Below are 24,293 nucleotides of genomic sequence, written 5' to 3'. Positions count from 1 at the left end.
AGAATCGACGACTTATTTGATCAACTACAAGGCTCGTCTGTTTATTCAAAGATTGACTTACGTTCCGGGTATCATCAAATGCGGGTGAAAGAAGATGATATTCCAAAGACTGCTTTCAGAACACGTTACGGTCATTACGAGTTTATGGTCATGCCGTTTGGTTTAACTAATGCACCAGCTGTGTTCATGGACCTTATGAACCGAGTGTATGGACCATACCTTGACAAGTTTGTCATTGTTTTCATTGATGACATACTTATTTACTCAAAGAATGACCAAGAACACGGTGAATATTTGAGAAAGGTGTTAGAAGTATTGAGGAAGGAAGAATTGTACGCTAAGTTTTCAAAGTGTGCATTTTGGTTGGAAGAAGTTCAATTCCTCGGTCACATAGTGAACAAAGAAGGTATTAAGGTGGATCCGGCAAAGATAGAAACTATTGAAAAGTGGGAAACCCCGAAAACTCCGAAACACATACGCCAGTTTTTAGGACTAGCTGGTTACTACAGAAGGTTCATCCAAGACTTTTCCAGAATAGCAAAACCCTTGACTGCATTAACGCATAAAGGGAAGAAATTTGAATGGAATGATGAACAAGAGAAAGCGTTTCAATTATTGAAGAAAAAGCTAACTACGGCACCTATATTGTCATTGCCTGAAGGGAATGATGATTTTGTGATTTATTGTGACGCATCAAAGCAAGGTCTCGGTTGTGTATTAATGCAACGAACGAAGGTAATTGCTTATGCGTCTAGACAATTGAAGATTCACGAACAAAATTATACGACGCATGATTTGGAATTAGGCGCGGTTGTTTTTGCATTAAAGACTTGGAGGCACTACTTATATGGGGTCAAAAGTATTATATATACCGACCACAAAAGTCTTCAACACATATTTAATCAGAAACAACTGAATATGAGGCAGCGTAGGTGGATTGAATTATTGAATGATTACGACTTTGAGATTCGTTACCACCCGGGGAAGGCAAATGTGGTTTCGATGCCTTGAGTAGGAAGGACAGAGAACCCATTCGAGTAAAATCTATGAATATAATGATTCATAATAACCTTACTACTCAAATAAAGGAGGCGCAACAAGGAGTTTTAAAAGAGGGAAATTTAAAGGATGAAATACCCAAAGGATCGGAGAAGCATCTTAATATTCGGGAAGACGGAACCCGGTATAGGGCTGAAAGGATTTGGGTACCAAAATTTGGAGATATGAGAGAAATGGTACTTAGAGAAGCTCATAAAACCAGATACTCAATACATCCTGGAACGGGGAAGATGTACAAGGATCTCAAGAAACATTTTTGGTGGCCGGGTATGAAAGCCGATGTTGCTAAATACGTAGGAGAATGTTTGACGTGTTCTAAGGTCAAAGCTGAGCATCAGAAACCATCAGGTCTACTTCAACAACCCGAAATCCCAGAATGGAAATGGGAAAACATTACCATGGATTTCATCACTAAATTGCCAAAGACTGCAAGTGGTTTTGATACTATTTGGGTAATAGTTGATCGTCTCACCAAATCAGCACACTTCCTGCCAATAAGAGAAGATGACAAGATGGAGAAGTTAGCACGACTGTATTTGAAGGAAGTCGTCTCCAGACATGGAATACCAATCTCTATTATCTCTTATAGGGATGGCAGATTTATTTCAAGATTCTGGCAGACATTACAGCAAGCATTAGGAACTCGTCTAGACATGAGTACTGCCTATCATCCACAAACTGATGGGCAGAGCGAAAGGACGATACAAACGCTTGAAGACATGCTACGAGCATGTGTTATTGATTTCGGAAACAGTTGGGATCGACATCTACCGTTAGCAGAATTTTCCTACAACAACAGCTACCATTCAAGCATTGAGATGGCGCCGTTTGAAGCACTTTATGGTAGAAAGTGCAGGTCTCCGATTTGTTGGAGTGAAGTGGGGGATAGACAGATTACGGGTCCGGAGATTATACAAGAAACTACCGAGAAGATCATCCAAATTCAACAACGGTTGAAAACCGCACAAAGTCGACAAAAGAGCTACGCTGACATTAAAAGAAAAGATATAGAATTTGAAATTGGAGAGATGGTCATGCTTAAAGTTGCACCTTGGAAAGACGTTGTTCGATTTGGTAAACGAGGGAAATTAAATCCAAGGTATATTGGACCATTCAAGATTATTGATCGTGTCGGACCAGTAGCTTACCGACTTGAGTTACCTCAACAACTCGCGGCTGTACATAATACTTTCCACGTCTCGAATTTGAAGAAATGTTTTGCTAAAGAAGATCTCACTATTCCGTTAGATGAAATCCAAATCAACGAAAAACTTCAATTCATCGAAGAACCCGTCGAAATAATGGATCGTGAGGTTAAAAGACTTAAGCAAAACAAGATACCAATTGTTAAGGTTCGATGGAATGCTCGTAGAGGACCCGAGTTCACCTGGGAGCGTGAAGATCAGATGAAGAAGAAATACCCGCATCTATTTCCAGAAGATTCGTCAACACCTTCAACAGCTTAAAATTTCGGGACGAAATTTATTTAACGGGTAGGTACTGTAGTGACCCGAACTTTTCCATGTTTATATATATTAATTGAGATTTATATTTACATGATTAAATGTTCCCAACATGTTAAGCAATCAAACTTGTTAAGACTTGATTAATTGAAATAGGTTTCATATAGACAATTGACCACCCAAGTTGACCGGTGATTCACGAACGTTAAAACTTGTAAAAACTATATGATGACATATATATGGTTATATATATAGTTAACATGATATTATGATAAGTAAACATATCATTAAGTATATTAACAATGAACTACATATGTAAAAACAAGACTACTAACTTAATGGTTTTGAAACGAGACATATATGTAACGATTATCGTTGTAACGACATTTAATGTATATATATCATATTAAGAGATATTCGTACATCATAATATCATGATAATATAATAATTTAAAATCTATTTTGATACTATAAACATTGGGTTAACAACATTTAACAAGATCGTTAACCTAAAGGTTTCAAAACAACATTTACATGTAACGACTAACGATGACTTAACGACTCAGTTAAAATGTATATACATGTAGTGTTTTAATATGTATTCATACACTTTTGAAAGACTTCAAGACACTTATCAAAATACTTCTACTTAACAAAAATGCTTACAATTACATCCTCGTTCAGTTTCATCAACAATTCTACTCGTATGCACCCGTATTCGTACTCGTACAATACACAGCTTTTAGATGTATGTACTATTGGTATATACACTCCAATGATCAGCTCTTAGCAGCCCATGTGAGTCACCTAACACATGTGGGAACCATCATTTGGCAACTAGCATGAAATATCTCATAAAATTACAAAAATATGAGTAATCATTCATGACTTATTTACATGAAAACAAAATTACATATCCTTTATATCTAATCCATACACCAACGACCAAAAACACTTACAAACACTTTCATTCTTCAATTTTCTTCATCTAATTGATCTCTCTCAAGTTCTATCTTCAAGTTCTAAGTGTTCTTCATAAATTCCAAAAGTTCTAGTTTCATAAAATCAAGAATACTTTCAAGTTTGCTAGCTCACTTCCAATCTTGTAAGGTGATCATCCAACCTCAAGAAATCTTTGTTTCTTACAGTAGGTTATCATTCTAATACAAGGTAATAATCATATTCAAACTTTGGTTCAATTTCTATAACTATAACAATCTTATTTCAAGTGATGATCTTACTTGAACTTGTTTTCGTGTCATGATTCTGCTTCAAGAACTTCGAGCCATCCAAGGATCCATTGAAGCTAGATCCATTTTTCTCTTTTCCAGTAGGTTTATCCAAGGAACTTAAGGTAGTAATGATGTTCATAACATCATTCAATTCATACATATAAAGCTATCTTATTCGAAGGTTTAAACTTGTAATCACTAGAACATAGTTTAGTTAATTCTAAACTTGTTCGCAAACAAAAGTTAATCCTTCTAACTTGACTTTTAAAATCAACTAAACACATGTTCTATATCTATATGATATGCTAACTTAATGATTTAAAACCTGGAAACACGAAAAACACCGTAAAACCGGATTTACGCCGCCGTAGTAACACCGCGGGCTGTTTTGGGTTAGTTAATTAAAAACTATGATAAACTTTGATTTAAAAGTTGTTATTCTGAGAAAATGATTTTTATTATGAACATGAAACTATATCCAAAAATTATGGTTAAACTCAAAGTGGAAGTATGTTTTCTAAAATGGTCATCTAGACGTCGTTCTTTCGACTGAAATGACTACCTTTACAAAAACGACTTGTAACTTATTTTTCCGACTATAAACCTATACTTTTTCTGTTTAGATTCATAAAATAGAGTTCAATATGAAACCATATCAATTTGATTCACTCAAAACGGATTTAAAATGAAGAAGTTATGGGTAAAACAAGATTGAATAATTTTTCTCATTTTAGCTACGTGAAAATTGGTAACAAATTTATTCCAACCATAACTTAATCAACTTGTATTGTATATTATGTAATCTTGAGATACCATAGACACGTATACATGTTTCGACCTATCATGTCGACACATCTATATATATTTCGGAACAACCATAGACACTCTATATGTGAATGTTGGAGTTAGCTATACAGGGTTGAGGTTGATTCCAAAATATATATAGTTTGAGTTGTAATCAATACTGAGATACGTATACACTGGGTCGTGGATTGATTCAAGATAATATTTATCGATTTATTTCTGTACATCTAACTGTGGACAACTAGTTGTAGGTTACTAACGAGGACAGCTGACTTAATAAACGTAAAACATCAAAATATATTAAAAGTGTTGTAAATATATTTTGAACATACTTTGATATATATGTATATATTGTTATAGGTTCGTGAATCAACCAGTGGCCAAGTCTTACTTCCCGACGAAGTAAAAAAATCTGTGAAAGTGAGTTATAGTCCCACTTTTAAAATCTAATATTTTTGGGATGAGAATACATGCAGGTTTTATAAATGATTTACAAAATAGACACAAGTACGCGAAACTACATTCTATGGTTGAATTATCGAAATCGAATATGCCCCTTTTTATTATGTCTGGTAATCTAAGAATTAGGGAACAGACACCCTAATTGACGCGAATCCTAAAGATAGATCTATTGGGCCTAACAAACCCCATCCAAAGTACCGGATGCTTTAGTACTTCGAAATTTATATCATATCCGAAGGGTGTCCCGGAATGATGGGGATATTCTTATATATGCATCTTGTTAATGTCGGTTACCAGGTGTTCACCATATGAATGATTTTTATCTCTATGTATGGGATGTGTATTGAAATATGAAATCTTGTGGTCTATTATTATGATTTGATATATATAGGTTAAACCTATAACTCACCAACATTTTTGTTGACGTTTTAAGCATGTTTATTCTCAGGTGATTATTAAGAGCTTCCGCTATCGCATACTTAAATAAGGACGAGATTTGGAGTCCATGCTTGTATGATATTGTGTAAAAACTGCATTCAAGAAACTTATTTTGTTGTAACATATTTGTATTGTAAACCATTATGTAATGGTCGTGTGTAAACAGTATATTTTAGATTATCATTATTTGATAATCTATGTAAAGCTTTTTAAACCTTTATTGATGAAATAAAGGTTATGGTTTGTTTTAAAATGAATGCAGTCTTTGAAAAACGTCTCATATAGAGGTCAAAACCTCGCAACGAAATCAATTAATATGGAACGTTTTTAATCAATAAGAACGGGACATTTCACCGGTTTCCCGTCATACATTTGGGGTTTAGTCCTCATGAAGTTCTTAAGACAACGCTCCATTCCACTACTACCTTGAAGTTCGGAATACTTCCTATCAATTTCTTCTCGAAACGCACTCATTTGCTCCGCAACGGCGGCCGCAACTCTAGCGTTAAACTCCACGTCATTCGTCTCGATCCCATTTCCCGTCACCATTCTAAGGAATGCAAAGCGATTAGATCACGAACGTATAAAACCATACTCACAGCACCGCCCCATCTTGCTAAACACTCGTCGTACATCACTTGTTAGACACGATTTGCACCCGTAATAAGGTTTGCAAGTCCTTATTACGCACACACGTCGTCTCAACTCGTTAGTACAACGACCGCCTCGCTAGATGATATAACCAAGCACAAACAAAATTCTACGCGATATAAGCACACGCAAGAATTATTATCACAACACAATAATATATTAATAATATCCGCATTACTAATATAAACGTTAGTCCACCTACAAACAAGGAACTAACTATAACCCATTCCGACCCGTAATCCTACAAGTCCCGCAACAAATTAAGCACACACAAAAGTCTAAGTCTAGGCACCTATCTCAAGTCATCTAAATCCCTTAGACCATGCTCTGATACCAGTTGTAACAACCCAACCCGTTAACCAACCAAAAATGCGGAAATAAAAAAAAAATTAAAACTGACTGGGCTGACCAGATGGGGTGCGCGGCGCGCAGCCCCACCTGTGCGCGGCGCGCACAGGGCCTGGCAGCCCGCTGTCCACTTTTTCCATTTTACGCGAAAAGATCTTCGACTTCCCGACACATTTAGACCAAAAGCTTTTCACCACATATTATAATAGTTAAAACTAACACGTTCCATTAATAAAAAGGGTTTTACGACACCGGGCCCACATACGCCCAAATTACCCTTTAAGTACAAAATACAAGGTTTCGACCACACGACTTTTAATACAAAAATAAAGCCGAGCATGGCGATTGGGGATATGCTACCCAATCCTATTCAATCCAAAAGCAAGCCTTCTAAAGCAACTACGCGAGTCCACTAGTTCCCACACTTACCGATCCACCGCATCCATGCAATCTATAAAAATGTCAACAACGAGAGGGTAAGCTAACGCTTAGTGAGTGAAAATATACTACATACATATATATGCATAAAATGGACACGCCACACAAATAACCAAATACCGCATACCGGAACATCCAAGCATAAAGGCAAGCTAGTCTAGCGTATCGTACGTTCACTAAGCACAAGCTAACAACAACAACAATAAGTAAGTTCACAAACAACGATGTGAACAATGCCAATAAGCTACACCCGGAGAGTTAGCTACATCACAACAACACAACAAACATCGATGTTCACAACATCCATTAGTATTCAAGATCTCAAGGCTAGCCCAACGAATGGTATCGTCAACATCGAACTTAATTCCCATCCGTCCTAATAAATGTGGTATCGTCAACATCGAACTTAAACCCACATATGAGGTATCGTCAACATCGAACTTAAACCCTCATCGAATGAATTTATGTGGTATCGTCAACACCGAACTTAAACCCACATATGAGGTATCGTCAACATCGAACTTAAACCCTCATCGAATGTCACTACAATAGTGGTATGGCTTCGTCAACATCGAACTTTAAATCCATACATGAGGTATCGTCAACATCGAACTTTAACCCTCATCTAAACAATCAAACAAAACACTCTAGGATATGGTATCGTCAACATCGAACTTTAACCCATACCCCACAAATAAATAAATCATATACATACATATATAATTATTTCACTCACAAGCCCATGTGATAAAGTACACATGAAGTGTGCACCTCGCCAAAGGTGGTCAACCAAAACGCACAACCGTGCCAATTGGACATGTACACAAGTCCATCAAATCCAATTATATGTGAAGTGAGCTCTATAGCCGAGGTTCACTTCACCCAACCCGCACCCATCCTACACATACATATGCACATAGGATATTAACACTCACCTTGTCGCCTTGATGAATGCTTCCAAGTAATCCGCAACTCGTCAATGGAAAGTACCTATTCCATTATCACAATTACAACAACACACTTAGAGTGGATTTACAACCAACATGAAATGTCCCGTTCTTATTGATTAAAAACGTTCCATATTAATTGATTTCGTTGCGAGGTTTTGACCTCTATATGAGACGTTTTTCAAAGACTGCATTCATTTTTAAAACAAACCATAACCTTTATTTCATAAATAAAGGTTTAAAAAGCTTTACGTAGATTATCAAATAATGATAATCTAAAATATCCTGTTTACACACGACCATTACATAATGGTTTACAATACAAATATGTTACATCGAAATCAGTTTCTTGAATGCAGTTTTTACACAATATCATACAAACATGGACGCCAAATCTTGTCCTTATTTTAGTATGCAACAGCGGAAGCTCTCAATATTCACCTGAGAATAAACATGCTTTAAACGTCAACAAAAATGTTGGTGAGCTATAGGTTTAACCTATATATATCAAATCGTAACAATAGACCACAAGATTTCATATTTCAATACACATCCCATACATAGAGATAAAAATCATTCATATGGTGAACACCTGGTAACCGACAATAACAAGATGCATATATAAGAATATCCCCATCATTCCGGGACACCCTTCGGATATGATATAAATTTCGAAGTACTAAAGCATCCGGTACTTTGGATGGGGTTTGTTAGGCCCAATAGATCTATCTTTAGGATTCGCGTCAATTAGGGTGTATGTTCCCTAATTCTTAGATTACCAGACTTAATAAAAAGGGGCATATTCGATTTCGATAATTCAACCATAGAATGTAGTTTCACGTACTTGTGTCTATTTTGTAAATCATTTATAAAACCTGCATGTATTCTCATCCCAAAAATATTAGATTTTAAAAGTGGGACTATAACTCACTTTCACAGATTTTTACTTCGTCGGGAAGTAAGACTTGGCCACTGGTTGATTCACGAACCTATAACAATATATACATATATATCAAAGTATGTTCAAAATATATTTACAACACTTTTAATATATTTTGATGTTTTAAGTTTATTAAGTCAGCTGTCCTCGTTAGTAACCTACAACTAGTTGTCCACAGTTAGATGTACAGAAATAAATCGATAAATATTATCTTGAATCAATCCATGACCCAGTGTATACGTATCTCAGTATTGATCACAACTCAAACTATATATATTTTGGAATCAACCTCAACCCTGTATAGCTAACTCCAACATTCACATATAGAGTGTCTATGGTTGTTCCGAAATATATATAGATGTGTCGACATGATAGGTCGAAACATTGTATACGTGTCTATGGTATCTCAAGATTACATAATATACAATACAAGTTGATTAAGTTATGGTTGGAATAGATTTGTTACCAATTTTCACGTAGCTAAAATGAGAAAAATTATCCAATCTTGTTTTACCCATAACTTCTTCATTTTAAATCCGTTTTGAGTGAATCAAATTGCTATGGTTTCATATTGAACTCTATTTTATGAATCTAAACAGAAAAAGTATAGGTTTATAGTCGGAAAAATAAGTTACAAGTCATTTTTGTAAAGGTAGTCATTTCAGTCGAAAGAACAACGTCTAGATGACCATTTTAGAAAACATATTTCCACTTTGAGTTTAACCATAATTTTTGGATATAGTTTCATGTTCATAATAAAAATCAATTTCTCAGAATAACAACTTTTAAATCAAAGTTTATCATAGTTTTTAATTAACTAACCCAAAACAGCCCGCGGTGTTACTACGACGGCGTAAATCCGGTTTTACGGTGTTTTTCGTGTTTCCAGGTTTTAAATCATTAAGTTAGCATATCATATAGATATAAAACATGTGTTTAGTTTATTTTAAAAGTCAAGTTAGAAGGATTAACTTTTGTTTGCGAACAAGTTTAGAATTAACTAAACTATGTTCTAGTGATTACAAGTTTAAACCTTCGAATAAGATAGCTTTATATGTATGAATCGAATGATGTTATGAACATCATTACTACCTTAAGTTCCTTGGATAAACCTACTGGAAAAGAGAAAAATGGATCTAGCTTCAATGGATCCTTGGATGGCTCGAAGTTCTTGAAGCAGAATCATGACACGAAAACAAGTTCAAGTAAGATCATCACTTAAAATAAGATTGTTATAGTTATAGAAATTGAACCAAAGTTTGAATATGATTATTACCTTGTATTAGAATGATAACCTACTGTAAGAAACAAAGATTTCTTGAGGCTGGATGATCACCTTACAAGATTGGAAGTGAGCTAGCAAACTTGAAAGTATTCTTGATTTTATGAAACTAGAACTTTTGGAATTTATGAAGAACACTTAGAACTTGAAGATAGAACTTGAGAGAGATCAATTAGATGAAGAAAATTGAAGAATGAAAGTGTTTGTAGGTGTTTTTGGTCGTTGGTGTATGGATTAGATATAAAGGATATGTAATTTTGTTTTCATGTAAATAAGTCATGAATGATTACTCATATTTTTGTAATTTTATGAGATATTTCATGCTAGTTGCCAAATGATGGTTCCCACATGTGTTAGGTGACTCACATGGGCTGCTAAGAGCTGATCATTGGAGTGTATATACCAATAGTACATACATCTAAAAGCTGTGTATTGTACGAGTACGAATACGGGTGCATACGAGTAGAATTGTTGATGAAACTGAACGAGGATGTAATTGTAAGCATTTTTGTTAAGTAGAAGTATTTTGATAAGTGTATTGAAGTCTTTCAAAAGTGTATAAATACATATTAAAACACTACATGTATATACATTTTAACTGAGTCGTTAAGTCATCGTTAGTCGTTACATGTAAGTGTTGTTTTGAAACCTTTAGGTTAACGATCTTGTTAAATGTTGTTAACCCAATGTTTATAATATCAAATGAGATTTTAAATTATTATATTATCATGATATTATCATGTATGAATATCTCTTAATATGATATATATACATTAAATGTCTTTACAACGATAATCGTTACATATATGTCTCGTTCAAAAATCATTAAGTTAGTAGTCTTGTTTTTACATATGTAGTTCATTGTTAATATACTTTATGATATGTTTTCTTATCATAGTATCATTTTAACTATATATATATATCCATATATATGTCATCATATAGTTTTTACAAGTTTTAACGTTCGTGAATCACCGATCAACTTGGGTGGTCAATTGTCTATATGAAACATATTTCAATTAATCAAGTCTTAACAAGTTTGATTGCTTAACATGTTGGAAACATTTAATCATGTAAATATCAATCTCAATTAATATATATAAACATGGAAAAGTTCGGGTCACTACAGTACCTACTCGTTAAATAAATTTCGTCCCGAAATTTTAAGCTGTTGAAGGTGTTGACGAATCTTCAGGAAATAGATGCGAGTATTTCTTCTTCATCTGATCTTCACGCTCCCAGGTGAACTCGGGTCCTCTACGAGCATTCCATCGAACCTTAACAATTGGTATCTTGTTTTGCTTAAGTCTTTTAACCTCACGATCCATTATTTCGACGGGTTCTTCGATGAATTGAAGTTTTTCGTTGATTTGGATTTCATCTAACAGAATAGTGAGATCTTCTTTAGCAAAACATTTCTTTAAATTCGAGACGTGGAAAGTGTTATGTACAGCCGCGAGTTGTTGAGGTAACTCTAGTCGGTAAGCTACTGGCCCGACACGATCAATAATCTTGAATGGTCCAATATACCTTGGATTTAATTTCCCTCGTTTACCAAATCGAACAACGCCTTTCCAAGGTGCAACTTTAAGCATGACCATCTCTCCAATTTCAAATTCTATATCTTTTCTTTTAATGTCAGCGTAGCTCTTTTGTCGACTTTGGGCGGTTTTCAACCGTTGTTGAATTTGGATGATCTTCTCGGTAGTTTCTTGTATAATCTCCGGACCCGTAATCTGTCTATCCCCCACTTCACTCCAACAAATCGGAGACCTGCACTTTCTACCATAAAGTGCTTCAAACGGCGCCATCTCAATGCTTGAATGGTAGCTGTTGTTGTAGGAAAATTCTGCTAACGGTAGATGTCGATCCCAACTGTTTCCGAAATTAATAACACATGCTCGTAGCATGTCTTCAAGCGTTTGTATCGTCCTTTCGCTCTGCCCATCAGTTTGTGGATGATAGGCAGTACTCATGTCTAGACGAGTTCCTAATGCTTGCTGTAATGTCTGCCAGAATCTTGAAATAAATCTGCCATCCCTATCAGAGATAATAGAGATTGGTATTCCATGTCTGGAGACGACTTCCTTCAAATACAGTCGTGCTAACTTCTCCATCTTGTCATCTTCTCTTATTGGTAGGAAGTGTGCTGATTTGGTGAGACGATCAACTATTACCCAAATAGTATCAAAACCACTTGCAGTCCTTGGCAATTTAGTGATGAAATCCATGGTAATGTTTTCCCATTTCCATTCCGGGATTTCGGGTTGTTGAAGTAGACCTGATGGTTTCTGATGCTCAGCTTTGACCTTAGAACACGTCAAACATTCTCCTACGTATTTAGCAACATCGGCTTTCATACCCGGCCACCAAAAATGTTTCTTGAGATCCTTGTACATCTTCCCCGTTCCAGGATGTATTGAGTATCTGGTTTTATGAGCTTCTCTAAGTACCATTTCTCTCATATCTCCAAATTTTGGTACCCAAATCCTTTCAGCCCTATACCGGGTTCCGTCTTCCCGAATATTAAGATGCTTCTCCGATCCTTTGGGTATTTCATCCTTTAAATTTCCCTCTTTTAAAACTCCTTGTTGCGCCTCCTTTATTTGAGTAGTAATGTTATTATGAATCATTATATTCATAGATTTTACTCGAATGGGTTCTCTGTCCTTCCTGCTCAAGGCATCGGCTACCACATTTGCCTTCCCCGGGTGGTAACGAATCTCAAAGTCGTAATCATTCAATAATTCAATCCACCTACGCTGCCTCATATTCAGTTGTTTCTGATTAAATATGTGTTGAAGACTTTTGTGGTCGGTATATATAATACTTTTGACCCCATATAAGTAGTGCCTCCAAGTCTTTAATGCAAAAACAACCGCGCCTAATTCCAAATCATGCGTCGTATAATTTTGTTCGTGAATCTTCAATTGTCTAGACGCATAAGCAATCACCTTCGTTCGTTGCATTAATACACAACCGAGACCTTGCTTTGATGCATCACAATAAATCACAAAATCATCATTCCCTTCAGGCAATGACAATATAGGTGCCGTAGTTAGCTTTTTCTTCAATAACTGAAACGCTTTCTCTTGTTCATCATTCCATTCAAATTTCTTCCCTTTATGCGTTAATGCAGTCAAGGGTTTTTCTATTCTGGAAAAGTCTTGGATGAACCTTCTGTAGTAACCAGCTAGTCCTAAAAACTGGCGTATGTGTTTCGGAGTTTTCGGGGTTTCCCACTTTTCAACAGTTTCTATCTTTGTCGGATCCACCTTAATACCTTCTTTGTTCACTATGTGACCGAGGAATTGAACTTCTTCCAATCAAAATGCACACTTTGAAAACTTAGCGTACAATTCTTCCTTCCTCAATACTTCTAACACCTTTCTCAAATGTTCACCGTGTTCTTGGTCATTCTTTGAGTAAATAAGTATGTCATCAATGAAAACAATGACAAACTTGTCAAGGTATGGTCCACACACTCGGTTCATAAGGTCCATGAACACAGCTGGTGCATTAGTTAAACCAAACGGCATGACCATAAACTCGTAATGACCGTAACGTGTTCTGAAAGCAGTCTTTGGAATATCATCTTCTTTCACCCGCATTTGATGATACCCGGAACGTAAGTCAATCTTTGAATAAACAGACGAGCCTTGTAGTTGATCAAATAAGTCGTCGATTCTCGGTAGTGGGTAGCGGTTCTTGATGGTAAGTTTGTTCAACTCTCGGTAGTCGATACACAACCTGAATGTACCATCTTTCTTCTTGACAAACAAAACAGGAGCTCCCCACGGTGATGTGCTTGGTCGAATGAAACCACGCTCTAAAAGTTCTTGTAATTGGCTTTGCAGTTCTTTCATCTCGCTGGGTGCGAGTCTGTAAGGAGCACGAGCTATTGGTGCAGCTCCTGGTACAAGATCTATTTGAAATTCAACGGATCGATGTGGGGGTAATCCCGGTAATTCTTTCGGAAATACATCGGGAAATTCTTTTGCAATGGGAACATCATTGATGCTCTTTTCTTCAGTTTGTACTTTCTCGACGTGTGCTAGAACAGCATAGCAACCTTTTCTTATTAGTTTTTGTGCCTTCAAATTACTAATAAGATGTAGCTTCGTGTTGCCCTTTTCTCCGTACACCATTAAGAGTTTTCCTTTTTCTCGTATAATGCGAATTGCATTTTTGTAACAAACGATCTCCGCTTTCACTTCTTACAACCAGTCCATACCGATTATCACATCAAAACTCCCTAACTCTACTGGTATCAAATCAATCTTAAATGTTTCGCTAACCAGTTTAATTTCTCGATTCCGACATATATTATCTGCTGAAATTAATTTACCATTTGCTAATTCGAGTAAAAATTTACTATCCAAAGGCGTCAATGGACAACTTAATTTAGCACAAAAATCTCTACTCATATAGCTTCTATCCGCACCCGAATCAAATAAAACGTAAGCAGATTTATTGTCAATAAGAAACGTACCCGTAACAAGCTCCGGGTCTTCCTGTGCCTCTACCGCATTAATATTGAAAACTCTTCCACGGCCTTGTCCATTCGTGTTCTCCTGGTTCGGGCAATTTCTAATAATGTGGCCTGGTTTTCCACATTTATAACAAACTACATTGGCATAACTTGCTCCGACACTACTTGCTCCTCCATTACTCGTTCCGACACCATTTGTTCCTTTCGTTCTATTAACCCCTGGTCCGTAGACCTCACACTTCGCCGCGCTATGACCATTTCTTTTACACTTGTTGCAAAATTTGGTGCAGAACCCCGAGTGATTCTTTTCACACCTTTGGCATAGCTGCTTCTGATTGTTGTTGTTGTTGCGGTTATTATTGTTGTTGGGATGATTGTTGTAGTTGTTGTTGTTGTTGTTGTTGTTGTTGTTGTTGTTGGGCCGTTTGTTGTAGTTGCGATTGATGTTGCGATTGTTGGGATAATTGTTGCGATTATTGTTGTAATTGCTGTTGTTGTTGTATTGGTGATTCTTATCACCGTTTTCCTCCCACTTTCTTTTGACTTGCTTCACATTGGCCTCTTCAGCAGTCTGTTCTTTAATTCTTTCTTCAATCTGGTTCACTAGTTTGTGAGCCATTCTACATGCCTGTTGTATGGAGGCGGGCTCGTGTGAACTTATATCTTCTTGGATTCTTTCCGGTAATCCTTTCACAAACGCGTCGATCTTCTCTTCCTCATCTTCGAATGCTCCCGGACACAATAGGCACAATTCTGTGAATCGTCTTTCGTACGTGGTAATATCAAATCCTTGGGTTCGTAACCCTCTAAGTTCTGTCTTGAGCTTATTGACCTCGGTTCTGGGACGGTACTTCTCGTTCATCAAGTGCTTGAATGCTGACCACGGTAGTGCGTACGCATCATCTTGTCCCACTTGCTCTAGATAGGTATTCCACCATGTTAACGCAGAACCTGTGAAGGTATGCGTAGCGTACTTCACTTTGTCCTCTTCAGTACACTTACTTATGGCAAACACCGATTCAACCTTCTCGGTCCACCGTTTCAATCCGATCGGTCCTTCGGTTCCATCAAATTCCAAAGGTTTGCAGGCAGTGAATTCTTTATAGGTGCATCCTACACGATTTCCTGTACTGCTAGATCCAAGGTTATTGTTGGTATGTAGCGCAGCCTGTACTGCGGCTATGTTTGAAGCTAGAAAAGTACGGAATTCCTCTTCATTCATATTCACGGTGTGTCGAGTAGTCGGTGCCATTTCCTTCAAAATAGTCAAATGGAACAAGTTAATCATACAGAATATTAAGAGTAGTTAATAGTATTTCGTAGCATAATATGAACTTATTTATAAAAGCTTTTTCTTCATATTAGCATTTTATAAGTTTAAATTCGGGTAGTACCTACCCGTTAAGTTCATACTTAGTAGCTAATATACAATTCAACTACTACAATTCTATATGAAAAACTGATTATAATAATATTTCGCGTTCAAACTTTTATACAATATTTTACAAACTTACAATACCGCTTATTTTACATAAAGCATAAAATATAGCACACAATAACTTTGATACAAGATAGTTGTGAAGATAATTCTAGCTAGTACACAAGTCGTTCAGCAAAGGCAATAAAGACACGTAATTCATACGTCCAGAAACAAGTCATGCATTCTGGTTTTACTAGGACTACTTCCCATCCTTGGTCTTGTGCAACATAACCGTTATGGCCGTTGATAAGACAGCGTGTTGTAACGTCATCAAAGGGACGAGGGTTACGTAATGTCCAACAGTCCCGTAACAATCTAAAAACCTCATTTCTTACCCCAATTACCGACTCCGTCACTTGTGGGAACGTTTTGTTTAATAGTTGTAGGCCGATGTTCTTGTTCTCACTTTGGTGAGAAGCGAACATTACTAATCCGTAAGCATAACATGCTTCTTTATGTTGCATGTTAGCCGCTTTTTCTAAATCACGAAGTCCAATATTCGGATATATTGAGTCAAAATAATTTCTTAACCCTTTGCGTAAAATAGCATTTGGGTTCCCCGCAATATATGCGTCAAAGTAAACACATCGTAACTTATGGATTTCCCAATGTGATATCCCCCATATTTCGAATGAAAGCCTTTTATAAACCAAGACATTCTTGGAACGTTCTTCGAATGTCTTACAAACTGATCTCGCCTTAAATAGTTGTGCCGAAGAATTCTGGCCGACTCTAGACAAGATTTCATCAATCATGTCTCCGGGTAGGTCTCTTAAAATATTGGGTTGTCTATCCATTTTGTGTTTTTAAACTGTAAAATAGACAAGAGTTAGATTCATAAAAAAAATACTTATTAATACAAGCAATTTTTACATATATCATAAAGCATAAGAACACTATATTACATATATTACACCACACGAATACAACTATCTTATTCCGACTCGCTCGTTTCTTCTTCTTCGGTTTTGGTTCGTTTTGCCAAGTTTCTAGGGATATATGATGTTCCCCTAATACGAGCCGTCGTTGTCCACATTGGTTTAGAAAAACCTGGTGGTTTAGAGGTTCCCGGGTCATTGTTACAACTTAAGGACTTCGGGGGTTGACGATATATATAAAGTTCATCGGGGTTGGAATTAGATTTCTCTATTTTTATGCCCTTTCCCTTATTATTTTCTTTTGCCTTTTTAAATTCAGTTGGGGTAATTTCTATAACATCATCGGAATTCTCGTCGGAATCCGATTCATCGGAGAATTGGTAATCCTCCCAATATTTTGCTTCCTTGGCGGAAACACCATTGACCATAATTAACTTTGGTCGGTTGGTTGAGGATTTTCTTTTACTTAACCGTTTTATTATTTCCCCCACCGGTTCTATTTCTTCATCCGGTTCCGATTCTTCTTCCGGTTCCGATTCTTCTTCCGGTTCCGACTCTTCTTCCGGTTCCTCTTCGGGAACTTGTGAATCAGTCCACAAATCATTCCAATTTACATTTGACTCTTCATTATTATTAGGTGAGTCAATGGGACTTGTTCTAGAGGTAGACATCTATCACATAATATCAAACACGTTAAGAGATTAATATATCACATAATATTCATATGTTAAAAATATATAGTTTCCAACAAAAATGTTAAGCAATCATTTTTAAAGAAAACACGGTCGAAGTCCAGACTCACTAATGCATCCTAACAAACTCGATAAGACACACTAATGCAAATTTTCTGGTTCTCTAAGACCAACGCTCGGATACCAACTGAAATGTCCCGTTCTTATTGATTAAAAACGTTCCATATTAATTGATTTCGTTGCGAGGTTTTGACCTCTATATGAGACGTTTTTCAAAGACTGCATTCATTTTTAAAACAAACCATAACCTTTATTTCATAAATAAAGGTTTAAAAAGCTTTACGTAGATTATCAAATAATGATAATCTAAAATATCCTGTTTACACACGACCATTACATAATGGTTTACAATACAAATATGTTACATCGAAATCAGTTTCTTGAATGCAGTTTTTACACAATATCATACAAACATGGACGCCAAATCTTGTCCTTATTTTAGTATGCAACAGCGGAAGCTCTCAATATTCACCTGAGAATAAACATGCTTTAAACGTCAACAAAAATGTTGGTGAGCTATAGGTTTAACCTATATATATCAAATCGTAACAATAGACCACAAGATTTCATATTTCAATACACATCCCATACATAGAGATAAAAATCATTCATATGGTGAACACCTGGTAACCGACAATAACAAGATGCATATATAAGAATATCCCCATCATTCCGGGACACCCTTCGGATATGATATAAATTTCGAAGTACTAAAGCATCCGGTACTTTGGATGGGGTTTGTTAGGCCCAATAGATCTATCTTTAGGATTCGCGTCAATTAGGGTGTATGTTCCCTAATTCTTAGATTACCAGACTTAATAAAAAGGGGCATATTCGATTTCGATAATTCAACCATAGAATGTAGTTTCACGTACTTGTGTCTATTTTGTAAATCATTTATAAAACCTGCATGTATTCTCATCCCAAAAATATTAGATTTTAAAAGTGGGACTATAACTCACTTTCACAGATTTTTACTTCGTCGGGAAGTAAGACTTGGCCACTGGTTGATTCACGAACCTATAACAATATATACATATATATCAAAGTATATTCAAAATATATTTACAACACTTTTAATATATTTTGATGTTTTAAGTTTATTAAGTCAGCTGTCCTCGTTAGTAACCTACAACTAGTTGTCCACAGTTAGATGTACAGAAATAAATCGATAAATATTATCTTGAATCAATCCACGACCCAGTGTATACGTATCTCAGTATTGATCACAACTCAAACTATATATATTTTGGAATCAACCTCAACCCTGTATAGCTAACTCCAACATTCACATATAGAGTGTCTATGGTTGTTCCGAAATATATATAGATGTGTCGACATGATAGGTCGAAACATTGTATACGTGTCTATGGTATCTCAAGATTACATAATATACAATACAAGTTGATTAAGTTATGGTTGGAATAGATTTGTTACCAATTTTCACGTAGCTAAAATGAGAAAAATTATCCAATCTTGTTTTACCCATAACTTCTTCATTTTAAATCCGTTTTGAGTGAATCAAATTGCTATGGTTTCATATTGAACTCTATTTTATGAATCTAAACAGAAAAAGTATAGGTTTATAGTCGGAAAAATAAGTTACAAGTCGTTTTTGTAAAGGTAGTCATTTCAGTCGAAAGAACGACGTCTAGATGACCATTTTAGAAAACATACTTCCACTTTGAGTTTAACCATAATTTTTGGATATAGTTTCATGTTCATAATAAAAATCATTTTCTCAGAATAACAACTTTTAAATCAAAGTTTATCATAGTTTTTAATTAACTAACCCAAAACAGCCCGCGGTGTTACTACGACGGCGTAAATCCGGTTTTACGGTGTTTTTCGTGTTTCCAGGTTTTAAATCATTAAGTTAGCATATCATATAGATATAAAACATGTGTTTAGTTTATTTTAAAAGTCAAGTTAGAAGGATTAACTTTTGTTTGCGAACAAGTTTAGAATTAACTAAACTATGTTCTAGTGATTACAAGTTTAAACCTTCGAATAAGATAGCTTTATATGTATGAATCGAATGATGTTATGAACATCATTATTACCTTAAGTTCCTTGGATAAACCTACTGGAAAAGAGAAAAATGGATCTAGCTTCAATGGATCCTTGGATGGCTCGAAGTTCTTGAAGCAGAATCATGACACGAAAACAAGTTCAAGTAAGATCATCACTTAAAATAAGATTGTTATAGTTATAGAAATTGAACCAAAGTTTGAATATGATTATTACCTTGTATTAGAATGATAACCTACTGTAAGAAACAAAGATTTCTTGAGGTTGGATGATCACCTTACAAGATTGGAAGTGAGCTAGCAAACTTGAAAGTATTCTTGATTTTATGAAACTAGAACTTTTGGAATTTATGAAGAACACTTAGAACTTGAAGATAGAACTTGAGAGAGATCAATTAGATGAAGAAAATTGAAGAATGAAAGTGTTTGTAGGTGTTTTTGGTCGTTGGTGTATGGATTAGATATAAAGGATATGTAATTTTGTTTTCATGTAAATAAGTCATGAATGATTACTCATATTTTTGTAATTTTATGAGATATTTCATGCTAGTTGCCAAATGATGGTTCCCACATGTGTTAGGTGACTCACATGGGCTGCTAAGAGCTGATCATTGGAGTGTATATACCAATAGTACATACATCTAAAAGCTGTGTATTGTACGAGTACGAATACGGGTGCATACGAGTAGAATTGTTGATGAAACTGAACGAGGATGTAATTGTAAGCATTTTTGTTAAGTAGAAGTATTTTGATAAGTGTATTGAAGTCTTTCAAAAGTGTATAAATACATATTAAAACACTACATGTATATACATTTTAACTGAGTCGTTAAGTCATCGTTAGTCGTTACATGTAAGTGTTGTTTTGAAACCTTTAGGTTAACGATCTTGTTAAATGTTGTTAACCCAATGTTTATAATATCAAATGAGATTTTAAATTATTATATTATCATGATATTATCATGTATGAATATCTCTTAATATGATATATATACATTAAATGTCTTTACAACGATAATCGTTACATATATGTCTCGTTCAAAAATCATTAAGTTAGTAGTCTTGTTTTTACATATGTAGTTCATTGTTAATATACTTTATGATATGTTTTCTTATCATAGTATCATGTTAACTATATATATATATCCATATATATGTCATCATATAGTTTTTACAAGTTTTAACGTTCGTGAATCACCGATCAACTTGGGTGGTCAATTGTCTATATGAAACATATTTCAATTAATCAAGTCTTAACAAGTTTGATTGCTTAACATGTTGGAAACATTTAATCATGTAAATATCAATCTCAATTAATATATATAAACATGGAAAAGTTCGGGTCACTACACAACACAATTCGACACTTAGTGCAAATTCGACCAATTGCACTAACAAACACAAAACGCGCCCAAACTAACCAATAATCACTAACACTAGTGACAATGGTCCTAATATGCCAAATTAACCCAATCATAAGTGTAAAACACTTAAAATTCTCAAAACCACCCATGAACCCTAATTTTGACTCAATTCAAAATTAGTCTTTCAAACACCAAATGGGTTCCAATACTTCCATAATCACTAACCTAGTGATTAATTTCAATTACAAGTTCTAATCATGGCCAATTTGTTCACCAACCCAAAATCCACCAACAATAACAATAAACCCGATTACTAGCATCACTAAACGCACTTCATGAGTTAAAATGGGTTTCTCAACAATTTAAGTTCAAACCCTAACTTGAATATCAAAATCAAACAATGAAATTCGAAGTTAGAACTTACCACAACAACCAAAACGTAGCTAGAAACGAGGTGAACAACTTTAAAACCCGAGCTTTTGATCAATTCGAACTCCTTCTTCACCAAAACCCCAAATCTCTCTCTAGAAATTTCCCTCTCTCTCTAAGATACTTGAGAGTGTTTGTGGATGTGAAATATAATCCGAAAGTGGATCCAACCCAGCTGATAAGGCCTGAGATCCGGCCACAAGTGCAAAGACAAAAAAGCCCCTCATTAAACTTAAAATAGAAAAAGGCTAAATTCTGTCGCAGGCCACGTGCGCGGCGCGCACACCTTATGGTGTGCGGCGCGCACCCATGTCTGGGCAGATTCTGACCTTTTAACTTTTACACTATGCTTCATCCACTATACGTACATCATTTAAACTCTATGTGCCATAGATTTTAGGGTCTTACAGAATGAACATGTTGAAGTTGAGACACATCATGAACAAGTTCATGAGGAACTAGTAGAATCTGAGGAAGAAGAGCTTGAGCTAAGACGAAGCAAAAGAGAAAGGATAGAAAAATCATTCGGTCATGATTTTCACACTTACATGGTTGAAAATGAACCTACAACTTACCGTGAAGCGGTGTCTTCCTCTGAAGGACCTCAATGGAAGGAGGCCATTAAAAGTGAAATAGATTCTATTTTACAAAACCATACTTGGGAGTTAGTGGATCTTCCTCCGGGATGCAAGCCACTAGGTTATCGATGGATCTTCAAGAAGAAGTTAAATCCAGATGGTACCATTGATAAGTATAAGGCAAGGTTGGTGATCAAAGGTTTTAGACAACGAGAAGGTCTAGATTACTTTGATACATATTCGCCGGTAACGCGAATAACCTCAATCAGGTTGGTACTTGCCATTGCCGTCATTAGAAACTTGGAAGTACATCAAATGGATGTGAAAACCGCTTTTCTAAACGGAAATCTCGAAGAAGAGATTTACATGGAACAACCTGCGGGGTTTAAAGCGCCTGTACAAGAAAGGAAAGTTTGTAAACTCGTTAAGTCCTTGTATGGACTAAAACAAGCTCCCAAACAATGGCACCAGAAGTTTGATCATGTCATGCTTGATTTAGGATTTAAGATCAATGAATGTGACAAGTGTGTTTATGTGAAAGACACACCAGATGGATATGTTATCCTTTGTCTATATGTAGATGATATGCTCATTGCTGGTAGTAATGAGAAGATGATTAAATCTACAAAAGACATGTTAAAATCGAAGTTTGTCATGAAAGACATGGGTTTGGCAGATGTGATATTGGGAATAAAAATCACACGAACCCAAAGTGGACTTGTTCTAAGTCAAACCCATTATGTGGATAAAATTCTTGAGAAGTTCAATGTAAATGACTAATGTAGCTAGAACTCCCATTGACACGAGTCAACATCTAGCTAAGAACAGAGGAGAACCTGTTAACCAATTAGAGTACTCAAGAATTGTTGGAAGCTTAATGTATCTAATGAGTTGTACTCGACCCGACTTAGCATATGCTGTAAGCAAGCTAAGTAGATACACGAGTAATCCAAGTACGTCTCACTGGAGGTGTATGACAAGGTTACTCCGGTACTTAAGATACACTAGGGATTACGGGCTGCATTATAACAGATATCCTGCAGTGATCGAAGGTTATTGTGATGCAAACTGGATATCTGATACAAATGATTCCATAGCGACAAGTGGATATGTATTCACACTTGGAGGTGCTGCTATATCGTGAAAATCGTCTAAGCAAACGGTTATTGCTAGATCCACGATGGAATCAGAATTCATCGCTTTAGACAAAGCTGGTGAAGAGGCAGAATGGCTACGTCAATTCGTTGAAGATATACCAAGATGGCCTAAGCCGGTGTCGGCCATAAGTATACATTGTGATAGCCAATCGGCGATTGGTAGAGCTCATAGCACAATGTATAATGGTAAGAATAGACATATACGACGTAGACATAATACAGTACGACAACTAATCTCTACAGGAATTATCACTATTGACTATGTGAAGTCAAAGGATAATATTGCGGATCCACTGACAAAAGGCTTAAGCAGAGAGTTAGTGTATAATTCGTGCGTGGGAATGGGACTAAAGCCCATGAAAGGCTAAGTTTATATGAAGGAAAACCTAACTCGGTTGACTGGAGATCCCAAGATCTGAGTTCAATAGGACAACCTACTTGTATGAACTGGCGAAGTCACTGTGGGGGAGTTAATTACTAGACTAGCAACCCCTACACTTTTTAAAGGGAGTTTACTAAATAAGAGTAGACTTCCTAGTCCATTCCTAAAAGTGACAAGTAAGAGGATAAGCCTATGGCTTTTAATGATTCAACTGAAATAACCATGCGCGGTTAATCAGTAGCCATGATGTGGTGAATCACCTATGTGAGAGAGAAGTGGGGTCGCTTCAAAGGGTATTGTTGGGGCACAATATTTGATAAGCTCTCGCAGAACCAGACGAATGTTCATGACCATAACGAACATAACTATGAGGACTTGACTTTGTCAGGGAGAGTCTTGTGTGAAGCGTATTGTCGCCTACACAAACGGCAGACGAGTTCAAATACATCATCGTCTACTCAGAGCCAGTAGACTAAGTGCGTTTCATAAGCGAAGGTTCAAAGGGTAACACCTACCTATCGAATGCAAGATTCAACTGCTGAAATTTAATCGGAAGATTGTTGTTTCTGAGAGCGATCTCCATTCATGTGGGGGATTGTTGGAAATTTTGGATAAAACAAATGGTTTTTACCAAACTTTGGACACATATTAATATATGATAACGTAATACATATTAGTAGCTATTTA

General features: G+C 36.0%; 1 protein-coding gene across 1 annotated transcript in view; it reads left to right on the top strand.

Annotated features, from left to right (window-relative positions):
• Positions 1–22,847, top strand: part of LOC139848628 (uncharacterized) — a 58,251-nt gene extending 35,404 nt beyond the window's left edge. The window contains exons 2-3 of the mRNA XM_071838370.1: positions 21,883–22,188; positions 22,267–22,847. Of these exons, the coding sequence (XP_071694471.1) occupies positions 21,883–22,188; positions 22,267–22,847 (887 nt within the window). The remainder of the gene's footprint in view (positions 1–21,882; positions 22,189–22,266) is intronic.
• Positions 22,848–24,293: the final 1,446 nt, after the last annotated feature.

The sequence above is a fragment of the Rutidosis leptorrhynchoides genome, chromosome 1 (genome assembly GCF_046630445.1).
Source record: "Rutidosis leptorrhynchoides isolate AG116_Rl617_1_P2 chromosome 1, CSIRO_AGI_Rlap_v1, whole genome shotgun sequence".
NCBI classification, from domain to species: domain Eukaryota; kingdom Viridiplantae; phylum Streptophyta; class Magnoliopsida; order Asterales; family Asteraceae; genus Rutidosis; species Rutidosis leptorrhynchoides.
The sequence above is the reverse complement of the archived record's forward strand: the minus strand, read 5'-3'. Positions and strand labels throughout refer to the sequence as shown.